Genomic DNA, 20,108 nt, shown 5'->3' with positions numbered 1-20,108 from the left:
TTGCAGTACTGTAACATGCAGGATGAATAGGGCTGATTGAAGTTGCTTTTCTGAGAAAGGTTCAAGAATGGATTTCAATGAAATTTTGCCTGTCATCTCCCCTCCTCATACCCACTTTGCACCATAGATGTGGTGGTTCAACCATGTACGTAGCTAACGTTATAACAAACTGTTTCGATTTCCACGAATTGAGCTTTCCATATGGAGGCAGTGATAGGCTGCAACTGAATTGCAATTTCTGAGCAAATACACAGCTGGATTTCCATGAAACACTGGGAATTTTCTCTTTTCCTAATTCCATTTCTTTCACCTACATCTGGACACTCTACCTCCAGTTTTTCTTGACAAGTACCTTATGTATTGCCATTGCACTACTCTAACCTGCAGACTGATAGGAATGAAAATGAGGTTGCTTTTCTTAGAAAGTTTCATGAATGCATTTCAATGAAACTTTGCCTATTCATCTCCCCTTCTCATACCCACTTTAATCCTCAGATGTGGTGGTTCCATCATGCACTGTACTTATGTTAAAAGAAACTGTTTCAATTTCCATGAATTGAGCTTTCCTGATGCATGAAGTGTTAGGCTGCAACTGAATTGAATTTTTGAGCAAATGCATGAATGGATTTCCATGAAACTCTGGGTTTTTTCTCTTTTCCTAATTCCAACTCTTCTGCCAACAACTGAACTTTCTACCTCCAGGTTTTTTACCAAACCTCTTATGTATTGCTGTTGCAGTACTCTAACGTGCAGGTTGAGTAGGGCTGAAATTGAAGTTGCTTTTCTGAGAAAGTTTCACGAATGGATTTAAATGAAACTTGGCCTATCATCTCCCCTCCTCATACCCACTTGGCTCTGCTGATGTGTTGGTTCCAACATGCAAGGTGCTTCTGTAATAACAATCAGTTTTGATTTCCATAAATTGAGTTTCCCTGTGCATGCAGTATTAGGTAGCAACTTAATTGCGTTTTCTGAGCAAATGCACAACTGGATTTCCATAAAGCTCTGGGTATTTTCTCTTCCTCATCCCCCCTCTGCCCTGAACATCTAAGCATTCTACCTCCAGATTTTCTGGAAAGTTAAAATAAGATGAAAATTTAGAGCAATATTATGTATGAAAATTATTATATAAATAAATCATGAATTACAAGAGTAGTATTAAGTATATCTGAAAGTTAATTTCAAAAAGAAACTCTTCTGTCAGGTTGGTAATGCAAGATCTATTGTCAAATGACAAATTTTCCTATCTGTCTACCGCATGGAAATGATCTAAATATAAGAAATACAGAATTTCCTTCAAAATTTCTGGAAATTTTATTTTACACACACACCCTTAGACCTAAGATATTTTATTTTGTGAATAAAGAGTATTTAAAATAATACGATCAGGTCAAAAACTAGTTTTCCAATCTCATAAATGTACCTCCTACAAGTTCAGGAAGTTTTTGCCTTACCTTTAATAATTCAAAATAATGCCAACAATGATACACTGGCACCAGCAAGGCGAGGAAGGACATAATGAACTGCTTCCTTAAAACATCAGCAATGGACTGTAAAACAAAAAAGATGCAATAGTGTACCTCTGACACTCAAGATACCTAAAAGCAATTCCTAACCAATAGCTTGTATAATTACATGATTTAATCTTGTCAAAATTATAATGAAAAGCATAAGCTATACTGAAATTGTAGTGCTATAAATAAGTTTTACTCCTTTCCCCACTTTATTAGAGAAATATATACATTTCTTCACCTTCGGTAAGGCTAAATAGCTCTAACTAAATCTTCTGCAGCTTTTCTTCAAACATTTGGGCTTCCATTTAACCTACAGGAATTCTGAAAAGGTACATACTCTCTTGAACATTTTTATGTTGTCATTACAAATGCTCTAAGTTTAAATACCTATAAAGGATGTATTTAAAGAGATGATGTATAGTAAAAATGGGACCTAAATATATTTCACCAGTGACTGAATAAATTTCAGACTAAGGTCATTTACTTATGAAAAAGGTCTGCTATATAATTTAATTGACAAAGTCAATCTTCATTGGCAAAACAAATAGCCAGATCAGATATTTGTCAGAAAGACTGAGTTGATTATTATATTCAAATAAACATATGAATGCCCTGGTCTCAAGGAGTAGAAGCATCAGCAAGAACTTAAAACTGCTTCTAACAGAGAACATCTGTATAAAGTACGAGAACTTTATAACTTCCCCTCTATACAGTAAATGAATAAGGGAGCACTCTTTTTAAAAAGTTAATATTCACCTTTGTCATCAATATCTTGCTTCTTAATTCTTAAGTAGTCAGAAAAATGTGACGAAGGAGAGGCAATTATGGCATTTCACTACCAAGAGTTTTTACTGTAATTACTCCACATCTTTCTTTTGGATATTCTTACTTTGTACTCAGTGAACTGTCAGTAGCAATGCTTTTTCCCCCCTTTCCACTGGTGCCCTGGGGATTTTCACGTCTTGAATCAGTGAATAATAGGAAATTCAATATGGCATGGGGATATAAGAGAAATTGGAAAAGAAAATGTAAAATGCACAAACAAGGTCTCAGACAAACTAGGAACTAATTTCCTTAAAGTTACCTGTGCTTTTATTATCCCATGAAAAACTTTCATGTGTACCTAGGGATAGGTATACCCAGGTGTTGAAAACTACTTATGTAGAACAAATGATTTTCTAAAAGTTAAAGGAATTTAAATCAACTCATGTTGATTTTTTAAAGTTGACTTACTGATATTTCTGCCCACAAGACAAATAATTTACAAGACCAATATTAAATGTGAGAAAGATATAATATGCTTTTTAAAAAATTTCCTCAAAAAAGCTCCATTAATTCATATATGTATGCTATGGATAAAAGTATAAATAAAAATATCCACTTTATTTGGCAAATCAAGTTAGTTGAAAGGTAGTTTTTAGTATTATATCCTGGTTAGACACAGATGGTAGTGTTTGAGGCAGAAGGGTAAAACCTAATATGAAGATAACTGACTTCAGAGTGTAAAATGGAAGCTAGAACAGCTACAGTGAAGAAAGACTGGTTTGCTCGCTTGTTTTAAGACAATACAGATTTGATCATTTCCCATGCTGAGAAGAGCGAGCCAGTCTAGATACAGAATTGCTACAGCTAGTAAGTAATGAGGTCACTTATGTCAATGAAACATTTAGGAGCTGACAGAATAAAAATTTTATGTCTCTTCACCTGTTTCATTTTATCTAAATGCATATTAAACCAAGAAATTTACATCTTCACCTCGCTTCAGTATTCATCTCCTTTAAATTGTAGACCTGATAGAGAAATCAATGTGAGAAAGTGTGAGGCTATTCTCATTTCTTAATGATTTCTCCAACTATTCCTACAGAGAATATGACACTGAAATAGCTCCCCAGATTCATATCTATACTCTCATCCAAAATGTGCCAGATTCTTCTGGTTATTCATATTTGTGATGTTGTGCTACAAAATATTTACCACATTAAGAGCAGACTGAAAAAAGAACACAGAAATAATTTAAAATGGGCTTAGAATTAATGGATTTTTGAAGGACTAATGAAATTTATTTTCATACTTGCTTTATAAAAGATTCTGGCCTTACAAATTTCAACAATAAGATGATATTTCTTGTTTCATAAAAGAAAATAACATTTAACATTTAAGTTTACCTGGAAGTGTAGAGCAACTGCAGGTCTGGCCATCAGCTTACTGAAATGTTCATTAAACTCTGGTGAAAGAATATCCTGTGATAATGTTTCATAAGGATCAAATGCTTGCTCCTATTTAAAAATGAAAATGTAAAAGAATATTTACTAATATGCTGCAGATTACCTAATGACAACGTTATGTTCAAGTCCTCAATGAACAATCATCACTTATTGCTTTCTACTTTCCAAAGACAAACAATAACTATGTCTGCAACCGATAATTTTTTTTAAATATAAGCACTGACCTTGAACACTAGATGTCAAGAGGCTATGGACTTAAAATAATAATGGACTGTGTGATCCCAAGTACCAAGTTATTAAAATGTACATTTTATCCCCAATAAATGGAAAGTATATTGATAAGGTGAGAAACTCAAGCTTACCCAGGTTTACATAAGTTTACATTAGGATACTTTCAAAGGAAAAAAACATTGATACTCATGGTTTCAATGTTAAAGGAAAGCAAAAATAACAGACAGTAAAATACAAAACATTAACTGCCCATAGCTTTCCCAATGTATTTATTTAAACAAATTGCTACCTCTGATAATAAATAACCCTGTTCAGTTAGAACTAAGGATATTGGGAATATAAAATGGTACAGCCCCCATAAATCAATTTGGCACCACGTGTGATGGCAACACCTGTAATCCAGAGACTTGCGACGCTGAGGCAAGAGGATCACAGGTTCAAAGCCAGCCTCAGCAACTTAATAAGACCCAAAGCAACTAGCAAGACCTATCTTTAAATTACAAAAATAAAAAAGGGGCTGGGGATTTGGCTCAGGGGTTAAGCGCCCCTGGTTTCAATCCCTGATCCAAGAAAAAGAAAAAACAATTTGGCAGGTCCTCAAAAGCAAACACAGAATTACCATATAAATTCATAATTTTATGCCTATGTATACACCTAAAGTAATGAAAACAATGCAATGTTATTCACAATAGCTAAAAGGTGAAAATAATATAACTGTCTATCAACAAACCAATAACATGAATATAACAAGGTAAAGGTTGAGTATCCTTATCAAAAATGCTTGGAACCTAGAAGTGCTTGGATTTTGGAGTTTTTCAGGTTTTGGAATATTACATAGATTTTATATGTTGAGCATCCCTAATCTGAAAATCTGAAATCTGAAACACCCGGAAATCCCAAATATATTTGAAGATGGCTCAAAGTGCTTTGGAATCCAAAACTTTTTGATACCTGGTTGGCAATCAAAAAATTGGAACTGGGCATGGTGACACATGCCTGTAATCCCAGCAACTCAGAAGGCTGAGGCAGGAGGATTTCAAGTTCAAGACCAGTCTTAGCAAATTAGCAAGGCCTTCAGGACTTAGCAAGACCTTTTCTTAAAATAAAAATGTAAAGAAAGAGCTGGGGATAGGGCTCAGTGGTTAATCAACCCTGGGTTCAATCCCCAGTACCAAATATTTTCTTTACAGTTTTGGATATCAGCATTTCAGATTAGTGATGTGCTATCTGTATGTATGTGAAATGGAGTATTATTCAGTCACTGAAAGGAATAACATTCTGACATATACTGAAATTGATGAACTTTAAAATATGTAAATGAAATAGGCAGACACAAGTGGATAAATATCATTCCAATTATATGAAATATTTAAAATAGGCCGATTCATAGGGATAGAAAGTAGATTAGAGGTTACCAAGAACTGGAAGAGGGAAGATCAGGAAGCTATTGCTCATGTGTAGTTTTCTATTTAGGTGATGAAAAGTTTTGGAATGATGTAATGGTGATGACTGTATAATACTGTGAATTGAATAATACAAATGAACTGTACACCTAAAAATGGTTAATATTGGGGCTGGAAATGTAGCTCAGTTATATTGCACTTGCCTACCATATGTAAAGTCCTGGTTCAATCCCAGGAAATTGGAAGAAAGTTAAAATTGCATTTACATTTATAACCAAAGTATAAATAATATAGCATTTTAGAACCATATAAAATAATGTAATATTTGAGAAACTCATGATATCTTTAAGAGTAGAGCAAATTAACAAGAAATCAACAATTAATATGACATCACAATATAAAAAAATCTATTAAGAATCAAGACTAGGGCAGGGGTTGGCTCAGTGGTTGAGGGCTTGCCTGGCATGTGTAAGGCACTGGTTTCTGCACCACACATAAACAAATAAAATAAAGACTATCAACAACTTAAAAATATTTAAAAAAAAAATCAACTAAATGTTAACTATGAGTAACTGAATATTTTCATCCTATCAATTCTCTTTGTCCTACAAAATAGACCTAATAAGACTGATCTGTTTTCAGAAAAATAAAGGCAAAGTTTATACAATAGGTATTTTTACATGAAATCAAAAACATTAAAATAACTAAAAAATAAAATGATCAGTGAGTATTAAAGAATTTTGACATCATTGGTTGAAAAAAAAGAACGACATGCATTTCTTTTCCCATTAAAATGCCAAAAATTAATATTGTTTACAATAACAAGAAAAAAGAAATTATAAACTTATGATAAGAGATGGCTAAATGTTATGGTATACAGGGTATTTATAATTTATAATTAAAAATTGTGGTGAAGTATATTATTAACTTGGGAAAATGTCATAACATATAAGTTAAAAGGTTATAAAATTGGACATCAGGGCTGGGGTTGTGCCTTAGTGGTAGAGCCTTACCTAGCACATGTGAGGCACTGGATCATCCTCAGCACCACATAAAATAAATTAATAAAATAAAGGTATAAAAACAGTCTTTTAAAAAAACTGGACAACCAATTTTCTTATAAATACACACAGGTTTGTGTGATGTAGACAAAAATATTTGTAAGGATAAATGAATGTTACCTAAAGGATAAGTTATCTCAGGGAGCTGCAAATAAAATGAATTTCATTTAATTTACATCTGCCTCTACTTTTTTGAATATTTTGCAATAAGCCACATTACTTTTATAATCATTTATAAGATTACCTAATAATTTTCACTTTGGAAAAAATTAATATAAACCTTTTTTATTTTTGAAAATTCAGTCTAAAATTCACAAAAGCTAAAGGACTATGGTTAATAAAATTTATTTTCTTTCGTCGTAAATGCCCTTAAAAAATCCAAAATGTTCATACTCTAGTATAGAAATGTTCACTATAAATATTAATATAAATATACTATAAAGAGTCACTAAACTATAAACAATATAAATTTAGTTTGCTGTTTGTTAAACTTCATGTATTTTTTGGTTACAAGGTAGAACTGAATCTAGTGTTCCTTTACCACTAAATTAAATCTCCATTTATTTTTATTTTTACTTATTTATGTATTTATTTATTTAGAGACAGGTTCTTGCTAAGTTGCTTAGACTGGCTTCAAACTCATACTACTCCTGCCCTCAACCTTCCAAGCTGCTGGGATTACAGGTGTGTGTCACAGCACCTGCTTTAAAGTATTTTTTTCAAATACTAGTCAGATTTTACAAAGAATATCTTAAAAATTTCTTAATACAGTAATTTATGACTTTAAGAAGAATTTAAAGTAGTTTTGTAAACTTACTTCTGCCAAATTTTCAAAACAGCTGCCAGCTAAGGGATGAGGGCTGCTTTCATCCAACACTTCAACTGTGTCTCCAATCAAACCTAAAAGTTTCATAGTCAATTCATGTATATCTGAAATGTTACTGAAAATCTTTTCAATATCCTGAAAAAATAAAATGAAAGATTAAGGCATGGGAGAATGTGAATTATGCTTTAAAATTACTAACTAAAAATGTAAGTGTTAAGGGTGCATTTTCACCCAATCTGATACGAAGATATTTGAAGACATAGTCAAAGTCAATTGTAAATATGAAGGAAAATTTGAAAATATCTTGTATTATACTGAGCAAAAATACTGGAATACAGATTCTACATAGTTTTCTTACATAATCCTAAAACCTCAAACTGTGAATGATTCTAAGCAATTCTTGAAATAAATAATTCTGGCATGTGTGTGTCTTACAACTGGTTAAGATGTTATAAGACTTAAGATTATATAGAGTTAGTGAATGGTAAGAGATGAGACCAAACTGAAGATACCTCAGTTTGAAGATACCTCAAATACGGCCTGTTTTTCTAATTTGTGATTCATCTCTAGAATTTAAGAAGGATTGAAAGATTTCATCCAAATTCCAGTGTGTGAATTTTATCTAGGTTAAAAAGTTTTGAGTGGGCTGGGGTCGTGGCTCAGTGGTAGAGTGCTTGCCTAGCATGTGTGAGGTACTGGGTTTGATTTTCAGTAACACATGTAAATAAATAAAATAAAGGTCCATTGACAACTACAAGAATAAAAAATAGATAAGTCACCCCTTTTAAAAAAAAGGTTTGAGTCCTCTGGATACAAACAGATCATACATCTAATTATCCAAGTTATAGTCAACTATTATTCACCCTAGCATCTCCTATTGGAAATATCATGAGCTTTTGAATATGACAAACTTGAGCTTAAATTCTAGCTCCACCATGTGTGGTATAATATGACATGTCTGTTCTTTGTTTCTGATTTCTATGATGGGGCTCATTTTATCACCTCATTTAATCTTCAAAAGAATCCTATCAGAGCTATATGATAGTATATCAGGTATATGACCATGAGCAAATTACTTAAGTCCTTCCCAGCTCTTTTTAAAGGGAGCCCATGTGCTCAAGGTCAGCAAGGAAAAACAAAAACACAGAAGCCAAATTCAAGCTTGAGGTCTATAATTAATCTGAGTAAGCCATAACTATTTTATGTCAATTTCCCTGCCAGAAAGGTAGAAATGATGATGCCTGCCCTGGATATCACACAATACTGTTATAAAGGTCAAATAAAATACTTAAGAAAGTATGATAGGTTGGAGTTTCTGATATCATTAAAGTGAACATATGTGCCAAAGAAAAAATGTCCAGTGTGGAGGCACATGCCTATAATTTCAGATGCTTGGGAGGCTAAGGCAGAAGAACTACAAGTTTGAAACTAGACTGGGCAACTCAGAGACCAGTCTCAAAAATAAACTTTTAAAAACAGCATTATGGGGGCTGGGGATATAGCTCAGTTGGTAGAGTGCTTGTCTTGCATGCACAAGACCCTGGGTTCAATCCCCAGCACTGCAAAAAAAAAAAAAAAAAAACCAAAACATTATGGATGTATCCCAGTGGTAGAGAATTTCCTTAGCATGCATGAGGCCCTGGATTCTTTTACCAGTACTAGAAAAAGAAAAGGGGGGGATAAAAGGCCAATTAAAACACCTGAAATTACCAGTTAAACTCACAACTCATTCTTTTGGAAAATAATGAGAAAAGCTAACTCAGTTCTTAATCTTAAACATTCATCCAGTTATGTCTTAGCACCACTTCCATTTGTTCATGTAATAATTATTTTGAGACCAAACTTAGGAGATATAAGATAAATAAGCTAAGGGCAGAGTATTTTTAAAATGTGAATCAGACATACCGATAGTTAAAAATAATCATATGATAAAGGAAGGAAACAAGAAAAAAATTACAGATGATGTTTGTCTATCTGGCTTACCAGAGTCAATTTAAGAAGCTATAGAGGCAAAATGTAAGTCTCTGAATCCTCACCGTACTCATGCCACACCCGCCCTGTCTTTGGAAGAGCTGCTTTCCTTCTGTTTATGTGGCATTCAGTTAAAACTTTGAACTACTGCCTTAAAGTACCTACCAAAAGACAGGAGAAAGCATAGGTCTATTTTTTAGACCACATATCTTTTTTCCCATCTTCTAATGAATAACTCAATCTCAGATACTAGGTAGAAATAAAATATTTCATGCCAGTATAAATCCTGTTTCTAAGTTTGTCCATTTTTCCGTGTCACTGCACTTATTATATAACAATTTGTGTGTTTTAAAAGCCATGAATATACCAAAGAATATTCATACATGCTAATAAAGTAAACATTACCATTTATATTTTAGATGCTATTAAGTTTGGGGGTATATAGAATTTCACACCCAAAAGTCACTTACAGAAGGTTTAAATAACTTTCTATCAGCAAGAAAGGCTTCTTGAAACACTTTTATAATCATATTTAGTTCCCGCAGATACTGTCTTTCTTCTGCAATTTCTGTTCTGACAAGTTCATAGTAGCTTAATTCACCTGAAGAACTATGTTCATCTTCACAGAGAGAAACCAAACCTATGTCATCCTGATCAAACATGTCCATCAAACCCTGATGAATATAAATCAGGAATATAAATGAGTTATTTTCTTTAGTAAAACTTGTCTAAAAAAACTTGAAATTAAAATATTATACAATGAGAATTATAGGTATTATAGGGAAATTTCTATTAGAGAATTCAGAAGAAAAGAAAAATGAAAAGATGAAGGTGAGTTGAAGTAAAGCTGGATATGACAAAGTAAATACTTCTAAAAATAAGATAAACCTAATGGTGATATATACACATACACACATATGTATAGGTATGCATCTATATGTATACATATATGTGTGTAATATAAGATTCACATACGTGCACACAAACATATTTCTAAAAGAGAACAAATGAATCTGAACCAAAATTTCCAGCTCAGTCACTTACTGAACTTACTGATTATGGAAAAGTTATTTATTCTTCTGAAAGTCATATGTGTAAAATGTTATTGATGAAAGAACACAATGAGGTAATGTACGTAAAATGTAGACTATTCTGTCTGGCAAACAATAGGTATTTGCAAAGTAGTTCCTTACTGTATTATAAGGAAGGTAGTTTGCACTTGGGTAAAGTTAAAAAGGGAAAACTGAAATGTTGTTACTGTTAAGGTAGACAGTAGGTAAAAGTGTGAGTATTTTCTGATGCATTCAGTAAACCTTGTGTATACATGGGTTCCATTATGGATCCAACCTACTTCAAATCAAAATTATTAGAAAAAGAAAAACTGCTTCTCTGTTGAACATGTATAAAGAGTATTCTTGTCATTATTTCCTAAACAAAACAGTACAATAACAATTTATATAGGATTTATATTGTGTTATATTTCACAAGTAATCCAGAAATGAGATATGCATAGGTTAAATACAAATACTACACCATTGTATGTAAAAGACTTAAGCATCTGTGGATTTTGGTATCCACCAAGGGTCCTGATACCAATTCCCCACAGATACAAAGGACAAATGTTATTTACAACAGAAACAACTGCTATTAGGTTTACTTGCTAAATCTAAATATTGTACTGATGTTTAATAGCTATAGAGACAAGTTCTTCTTTCAGAAATAGTAAAAACTCCTAGTATGATTAAATCTGCAAATAGGCAAGAACTTTTTGTAAATCAAAAGCAACAACAATAAGGAGACCATACATTTTAAATTAATAACGGTTACAAAACATAGAATGTACCTAGATAATTATATATTCAAAAATCAAAGGAGAGAATTCAGGAAAAAAAGGTATTATCATGAAAAGAAAACTCCATAGGAAATTACTTCAAAGGGATGAGGGGAAATTCTGACAACACAGTAAGATAATATTAATTTTTTAAAAATATCTGATCACCAGATATTCTAACAGCTACTGGTAAACTACCATAAAGAAGAAACTGAAATGAACCTTGCCCCCCTGATATTTCTGAATACAATTCAGAAATCTCTCTTAGAGTTCTGGCTCAGTGGTAGAGCACTTGCCTACCATGTGTGGGGCACTAGGTTCAATCCTCAGCACCACATACAAATAAATAACAAAACACTAGAAAAACTAGGGATAGTAGGAACATACCTCCACATCATAAAAACCACATGCTAAACCCAAGGCCAATGTCCTTCTAAATGGAAAACATTCCCTCTAAAAATTAGAACGAGAAAAGGATGCCCTCTTTCACCACTTTAACTGAACATTATCCTTAAACCTCTAGCCAGAGCAATTAGACAGAAGAAAGAAATTAAAGCTATACAAATAGGTAAAGAAGAACTCAAACTATCACTAATTGCTGATGATATAATTCTATATTTGGAAAAGTCCAAAAAATTCCACCAGAAATCTTATAGAACTAATAAATGAATTCAGCAAAGTATATGGGTATTAAGTCAATACCCATATATCAAATGCATTTCTATACATCAGTAATGAATCCACTGAAAGAGAAATATTGAACACTACCCCATTCATAATCACCTCAAAATATAAAACACTTGGGAATCAATCTAACAAAGAAGGTGAAAGACCTCTACAATGAAAACTACAGGACACTGAAAAAAGAAATTGAAGAAGACCTTAGAAGATGGAAAGACCTCCCATGTTCCTGGATAGGCAGAATTAATATTGTCAAAATGGTCATGCTACCAAAAGCATTATGCAAATTTAATGCAATTCCTATTAAAAACCCAATGACATTCTTCAAAGAACTGGAAAAAGTAATCATAAAATTCATTTGGAAAAAAAAAAAGAGACTCAGAATAGTCAAAATAATTCTTAGCAAGAATAGTGAAGCAGGAGGCATCACAATACCAGACCTCGAACTACACTACAGAGGTATAGTAATAAAAAACAGCATCGTATTGGCACCAAAACAGACATGTAGACCAAAGGTACAGAATAGAAAACACAGAAACAAACCTGCATAATTGCAGTTATCTCATACTAGACAAAGGGGCCAAAAGCATTCACTAGAGAAAAGATGGCTTATTCAACAAATGTTGCTGGGAAAAATGGAAAGTCACATAAAACAAAATGAAATTAAACCCTTATCTCTCACCCTGCATGAAATTCAACTCAAAGTGGATCAAAGGCTCAGACACTAGAACAGAAACCCTGTGACTGCTAGAAGAAAAGTAGGCCCAAATCTTCGCTATGTTGGCCTAGGATCTGACTTCCTTAACAAGACCCCTAAAGTGCAAGAAGTTAAATCAAGAATCAATAAATGGGACAGACTCAAACTAAAAGGCTTCCTGTCAGCAAACGAAACATGATGTGAAGAGAGAGCCTACAGATTGGGAGAAAATATTTTCCACAGGCATCTCAGATAAAGCATTAAACTCTAGAATATATAAAGAACTCAAAACACTTAATAACAAAAAAAGAAATAACCCAATGAAAAAATGGGCTAAGGAACTGAGAAGACACTTCACAGGAGAAGATCTACAATCAATCAACAAATATATGAAAAATGTTCAACATCTCTAGCAATCAGAGAAATACAACTCAAAACTACTCTAAGATTTCTTCTCACTCTAATCAGAATGGCGATTATCAAAAATACAGGCAATAAAAAGTGTTAGTGAGGATGTGGGAAGAGGTACACTCATACATTGCTGGTGGGAGTGCAAATTGGTGCAACCACTATGGAAAGCAGTATGGAGATTCATAAGAAAACTTGGAATGGAACCACCATCTGACACAGCTATCCCACTCCTTGGTTTATACCCAAAGAACTTAAAATCAGCATACTACAGTGACACTGCCACATCAATGTTTATAGCCGCTCAATTCACAATATCTAAACTATGGAACCACTGAGATGTCCTTCAACAACAGATGAATGGATAAAGAAATTGTGGTGTGTGTGTGTGTGTGTGTGTTTGTAATATTATTCAGCTCTCAAGAAGAATGAAATTATGGCATGTGTTGGTAAATGGATGGAATTAGAGAATATCATACTAAGCAAAATAAGCCAAACCCAAAAAACCAAAGGCTGAGTGTTTTCTCTGATATGCAGTTGCTAATTCACAATAAGGGGGTGGATAAGGAAGAACAGAGTTACTTTATATTGGGTAGAGGGGAGTGAAGGTAGGGCAAGGGGAATGGGGATGGAATGATAATAGAGTGAAACAGACATTGTTACCTCATGTACATGTATGACTGCATGACTGATGTGATCCTGCAATATGTGTAATAATCAGACAAAAGAGAAATTATACTCTATGTATGATTTATCAAAATGTATAAGTGCATTTCACTGCCATGTCCAACCAATTAGAACAAATAAAATAAAATATATAAGAAAATGGAATATTTGCACACTGTTGGTGGGAATGTGGTTGGTACAATCATTCTGGAAATATGGAAGTTCAATAAAAATCTTTGCTTTTACCTATTAAAATATTAACAAATAAATAAATGTATCGTGGCCATATATAACTAAAAATATTTTTTAAAAAGAAAACTATCTTAGACCTGGTTGGTTTTCTCCATTCCCATCCATGCTCTAGTATAGACTATTAAATAATCACAACGATATACAAGTCTCAGAATCTGATATTTCTGCCACAGATCTTCCAAATCCATTTCCAACTTTTGTTCTTAAAAACAAATTTGCATTACCAATGCAGTGATGCATACCTGTAATCCCAGTTACTTGGAGGCTGAGGCAGGAGAATTCAAGGTCAATCTGGGCAATTTTGAGAAAACCTGTCTCAAAACAAAGATATAAATAGAGCTGGAAATTCTGCCCAGTAGTGGAGTTTGTGTCTACCATGCATGAGGACTTGGGTTCAATCCCCAGTACCACAAAAGAAATAAACAAAACAAAACACCAAAAAAAAAAAAAAAAAAAAAAAAAAAACACATAAAAATGATAAAGGGTTTCATTGTCTTATGAATAAAATCTTAATTTCTTTAGGATAAAGCCATTTATAATTTAAACTGGCTTTACTGAATCTCTTGGATCCCTCCCTTCTGCACTGCCCACTACATGAGATACATCACTGAACACTATTCACCCCTAGTTGTTAGCCATTTTAGACTTTGAAGAAACCAATGTGGCTATACAAGGAATTTACTGATGAAATCAAATTTTAAATAGACATTCAAAATGAAAGGTATGACACATAAAACACAGAGAACAGCTATCACTCTCTTTTTCTCTCCTTTATTAAAGATCCTTTTAGTACAGTCTGTACCTGCTATCTCTTCTCACTCCCATTCACTCAGCAAGCCCAAAAGTCTATGAAATTGCTCTCACTGATGACTTCTGAGTGTCAGATCTAATGGTATATTTTTGTCTTTTACAGCTCACCATCTCTACTTCTTAAAACATTCCCTTCCCTTGGTTTCTGAAAAGCCATCCAGCAATGGGGCTTCCTTCCCAACCACTTACTTCTCTACCACCCAATCCAGGGTTCCACTCTTAGAATTCTTTTTGCAACTACTAAAATTTGAAAAAGTTCTCCTAAAGGCCCATGTGTTAAAGGCTTGGAATTACTGGGAAGTGGAACCTTATGGGAAATAGGTCACTGGGAGCATGCCCTTGAAGGGGATACTGGGACAACAACTCCTTGCTCTTTTTGCTTCCCAGACACCATGACATAAGTGGGTTGTTTGATCCATGTACTCCTTGTCATGATATGCTTTCTTACCATAAGCCCAAAGCAACAATGCCAACTTATGGCATTGATATGGACTGACATCTTGAAAATTCTTGAGTCAAAATAAACCTTCCCTCTTTTTAAGTTGATTACCTCAGTTATTTTGTTGTAGTCATGGACTGGTACACAGTAACAACACAAAAAGTCCTTATTCAAACAGTATAAGAATTGGGCAGACAACATTTATATAAGAAATAGTAGAGACTGTGACAAATTGGGAGGTGTATGCACCTAAAGAGAAAGTCTATTATTCAATGCCACCTATTTTCTATTAGGCATTTTGACTTCTTTTTTCAAGGAAAGTACAGAACTCAAATTTCTATGTGAAAAAATTATTTGTAAATACAAAAAGATAGCAAATAATTAATTTTTTTATATCTGGATGCTTTATTTGCTAGCAAGCTACCAATTCAAAAACACCTGCTGTCCTTGCTCCATGAGTAATTTTCATCCAACCCCTTAGATGATTTCCAATTACGATCTAGATCATAATGATTCCTAAATGTTTAGATCTAACATCAGTATGTCTCTAGACCCTAGAAATATGTTACCAAAGGCCTAATTTTCTCCTTTTCTAAAAAAAACCTACACATACAGAGTCCATTTCAGAATCACTAATAATATCACCTATTTGTACTTGGTCTTTAAAACACAAAACTTGCCACTACCTTACACTTAATACTCCTCAATTCTCTCCTATATACAATCTATCCCCATATCCTGTTGATCCTAACTCAGAATGTCTCTTAAATCTGGACAGTCCCCTCTATTACTTTGTTTAGAATGTCTTCTCTTACCCCTCCTTTCCAATTGTTACATTTATTCATCTCGCCAATACTTACCCACTTTTTTATCATTTAGCTCAAATATAATTTTATATAGTTTTCCAAACTCTCCCCAACTCCCTACCAGCTTCAGTCTCCTGTTAGCAATCTTCTCTTTCCTATAGATGTAACTAACCAATAAAGAAATTTCTATTTGTGTCTGTTTTTCCCCATTAGTCAATAACCTTCTAAAGATCAAAAACCTAAATTCCACATAATATGACACATAATAAATGTACAAAATATACTTGTTTAAAGAGCATATGTGGCCAGGTGCAGAGGAACACACATTTAATCTCAGGAGACTGATGCAGGAGGATCCCAAGTCCAAGGCCAGTCTGGGCAATTTAGCAAGAACCTGTCTCAAATTATAATGAAGAAAAAGAAAGAGCTGTGGATATAGCTTGGCTGGAAAGAGTTCAAAGCCCAGTACCACAAAAAATAAGTAAAATAAATAAACAGCATATGTATATTATATATATTTACAAACTATTATACTTTACTTTGGATAAGGATTTTACTATTATATTTTGAAGAAGGATAAAATGGTCAAATGAGTGAAGGATCATAAAAAGTTTTAGGACAATAAAAGTAATATGGAGTCCTGTTTATAACAAGAACAATAAAGAAGTAGAGCCAGTTCTTGAAACGAATGAATTAATGATACCAGGAAAGAAATAAAGCCAGGCACAGTGGCCAACACCTATAATCCCAGCAACTTTGGAGACTGAGGCAGAAGGATTACAAGTTCAAGTCCAGTCTCAATAATTTTGTGAGACCATCAGCAACAATTGTGATACTGATTTTCAAAATGAAAATAAAATAAAAGGACTGAGGTTGTAGCTCAGTGGTTAAGTTCCCCTGGGTTCAATACTGAGCACAAAAAACAAAGCAAGAGAACTCAACCCTATTACATCTAGGCCTCGAAAATTAAAATTTCTTCAGAGAAGCTCTGTGCCCTCTTACTTTTTCTCACCTTTTTAATATAGTATTTTCCTTCTTAATTTTAAGGAATATTTTCAGATTAAGTACTATTTTCCTAGTAGTTATAGAAGTTGAGTACTATAATTCTTTCCTATAATCATCTAACTATTCTCAGCAATCTTTGACATGCAAGAATACCCCAGAATAGCCAAGTGTTTTTATTTTTAATGTTTAAAAAAGTTTGATTCTCAAGTTGTCTGGAAAATCATACAGATTCCTAGACATCAACAACTTGAACAATTTAATAAGCAGATTGTTTGTGAGTTCCTGAAATCATAACCACTAGAAATCAGTTTAGATTCACAAAGATCACACCATATCAAACAAACTCATAACTTAATTTACATGACTACAATCATGAATACAGTCATCTGGGTTTCAGCTAAGCATAGGACAGTCTCTTACAACAAACAGAAGATCCAAACAGAGAAGTCCAAAACAAGGACTAGGAAACTAGAACACAGAGGCCAAATCTAGCTCACCGCCTATTTTCGTAAATAAAGTTTTACAAGTAGACAGTCCATGCTCAATTGTTTATGGCTGCCTTTGCCTTCATGATACTAAGGACAAAGATGAGTTGTTGCAAGAGAAACTCTATAACCTGCAAAGCCTCAGATATTTATTCTTTGGCCTTTAATGTTAAAGTTTGTTCCAGATTTGAATAAGAGATGAAATAGTAACTGAAGATCTATAATGGAAAAATTGTTTCATTTAACCTAGAAGAATGCCTATTAATATTTAAAATCTCATTTCCTATACTATATTTTTCAACCATTTTACTAAATAATTTCAAATAAAACAATGTTTCTTGGATATATATATATATATTACACATTATAAAAAGCTGGGTAAGATATTTAAAATGTTATGTGTCAGAGTTAGATTTTTTAAAATATCTTGATATTTTAGAACACAACTACAATAACAGTACGAAAATCTCTAGGGGTAAACTTGAAATCAATAATATTTTAAAAAAACAGCAGCAAGAGGCAAAATAATCAAAAACATAACATCATAATAATACTTCATAAGACAAAGTCCAAGGGGCTTCAGTAACTGTAAACTCAGTAACTATTACATGGGGATCAAAAAAGATAATGCAGAAATTATAAATAGGGTACAGAATCAAGAAGGTCAGAATCTCAGCACAACCAGACCAAATCTGGACTTCTGTTTTTAATATTAGCAATCAGTCTGAAAGCAAGGGGATCTGAAAATCATGCCATATGAAGTTTTTATTATTCTGTTTTGTTTCATTTTAAACTCTTAGAAGATGATGATTTAGGACATGGAAAATGCTATAAATAACTGAATAACTTAAACAGTGTAGTCTGATGTAAGGGCCTTCAGAATATATGAATGAGAAGTCAACAGAGAAACCAATTTTTGCCTTATATGAGACAGAAATTCCACTTAATTCAGTTTTACAAAAACAAACGGTCTTATGACAGACAAGTTCACTAGTGCCCAGAGAACACATAATCACTTGACAATCGTTCTTAGGATTCAGCATCTTCTAATTCTGAAACTGTTTTGAAATTAATTCTTTTGCCTTTAAATAGTCATAGAAAAGGTGAACTTCAAGTATGGTATTAGTCTCTCTTTTCCCTAATTTTTCAAGTCTGCTCAAGGTCACTGGGGGAAGAGGAAGGGCAAAGCAAATAAGGTTAGGAATTCCTTCAGGGTGGGAAAGGAGGAAAAATTGTGGTTTAAAAAAATAAGGGTGTCTATGGGTGAGGCACAATCTGATGTTAGAGACTACGACCTATCAAGATAAAGAGACTACCAACATAACAGGCAGCTTTGGTAAACAGTGTTGGCGCTTAGTGGCTAAGAAAGACATTTTCATGGGAATGGAGGCTACCATGGTGTGTCAGGAGCCAAGAAAGGGGAGAAGGGTATTTATATGGTGGGGAAGTGAGGCTTCAGGGGAGGCAGCAGTATAAGGTCGTCCAAGTTTGAGATGGATAAGGAGACTGTATATGAAAGGGACAGTACTAAGTTAAAATAGGGTTAAAGGGACCAATGCCAATGGGAAAAGAAGAGATGGTTATATACAAGAGGAGTGATTAAACAAGAAAATAGATCAATAAAATGGGAACAAGTTTTCCCACTGTCCAAAGTGAGTTATAAATATGAAAAGGCGAAGACTAATATGAATCTTGTAGTGTTGGATTTAGATTAGAGAGATGAGAAACTAAGTACAAGTTGTGTGTGTGTGTTTATGTGGACAGATGGGGTGGGGTGTACATTCATATACACACACAGTACGGCCTTTAGAAACAAGACCTGGGAGCTGGATGAATCCCTGCTGTTGGGTGTCACTGCTGAGCATCTATCCATACACATATTCCCCTCACTCTGGCCTTCAAGAGTGAGTGAGGGGCTGCGGTTGTAGCTCAGTGGGTACAGTGCTTGCCTAGATGTGTGAGGCACTGGTTTCAGTTCTTAGCACCACATATAAATAAATAAATAAACGTTTGTTGACAACTAAAGAAACAGAGGGAATATGTATACACGCACACACGTGCCAGAGCAGTGACACTCCAAAAGCAAGGACCTCATCTAGCACCCAGACTGTGGATTCAAAATCCAGAGTTTGGATTCTACAAAGACACTTCATTAAAAGGAAGTAGGGTTTCTAGAGGAACAACTAATTCCAGAGTTTGAAGAGCTGATGAAGAGTACTCTGAACCTGAAATATCTAGTGTCAAAAGAAAGTACTCCAGAAAAGACAAATACCATAGTCTCATTTCTATGTTGAATCTAAAATAATCAAATTCATAGAAGCAGAGAGCAGAATGTTGTTACCAGAGGCTGTGGGATGGGAGAAATGAGAAAAAGAAGGCCAAAGGGTACAAAATCTCAATCACATAGAAGGAAAGGATTTTTCCTGTTTGTTTTTGTGAGATCTAATGCACAACATGGTAAATGCAGTAAATAACAATGTGTTATTATACATTTCAAAATGGAAAAGAGTAATTCACAAATGCAAGGCCTGGCAGACAAAACTTTAATGAAGTAATCAGAGTGAACATAACCACTAATAAAACACACTGAAAATTATATACCCATGTTCCATGTGGGAAAACACAATGAAAAGAACATAGCAAAACTCTGGTGATATTCCTGCTAAAGAATATAACTTGATTCTAATCAAGAGATAATATCAGAGAAATCTAAAGCTGTGCACAGTGATCCAGTCCTGTAATCTCAGCTACATGGGAGGCTGAGGCAGGAAGATCACAGGTTTGAGGCCTTCCTGGG

The 20,108-nt window shown here is 33.8% G+C and overlaps 2 protein-coding genes and 1 long non-coding RNA gene across 5 annotated transcripts in view; 1 reads left to right on the top strand and 2 right to left on the bottom strand.

Moving 5' to 3' along the window:
- The window catches only part of LOC306646624 (uncharacterized protein), a 280,420-nt gene that overhangs the window by 54,465 nt on the left and 205,847 nt on the right, over positions 1-20,108 (top strand). The window lies entirely within an intron of this gene.
- The window catches only part of LOC306646654, a 745,829-nt gene that overhangs the window by 682,748 nt on the left and 42,973 nt on the right, over positions 1-20,108 (bottom strand). The gene's annotated exons all lie outside the window — the stretch shown is intronic.
- Positions 1,252-9,899, bottom strand: LOC306646439 (son of sevenless homolog 2-like; the record flags this gene model as incomplete). Its single annotated transcript, XM_079115066.1, has 5 exons — positions 1,252-1,269; positions 1,455-1,550; positions 3,680-3,790; positions 7,252-7,395; positions 9,702-9,899. The coding sequence occupies 5 exons, from the start codon at positions 9,897-9,899 to the stop codon at positions 1,252-1,254; spliced, it is 567 nt and encodes a 188-aa protein (XP_078971192.1).

The sequence above is a fragment of the Sciurus vulgaris genome (assembly GCF_902686455.1).
Source record: "Sciurus vulgaris genome assembly, chromosome: 16".
In the NCBI taxonomy this organism is placed as follows: Eukaryota; Metazoa; Chordata; class Mammalia; order Rodentia; family Sciuridae; genus Sciurus; species Sciurus vulgaris.
Note: the sequence above shows the minus strand (reverse complement) of the source record. Positions and strands in the feature narration are given on the sequence as shown.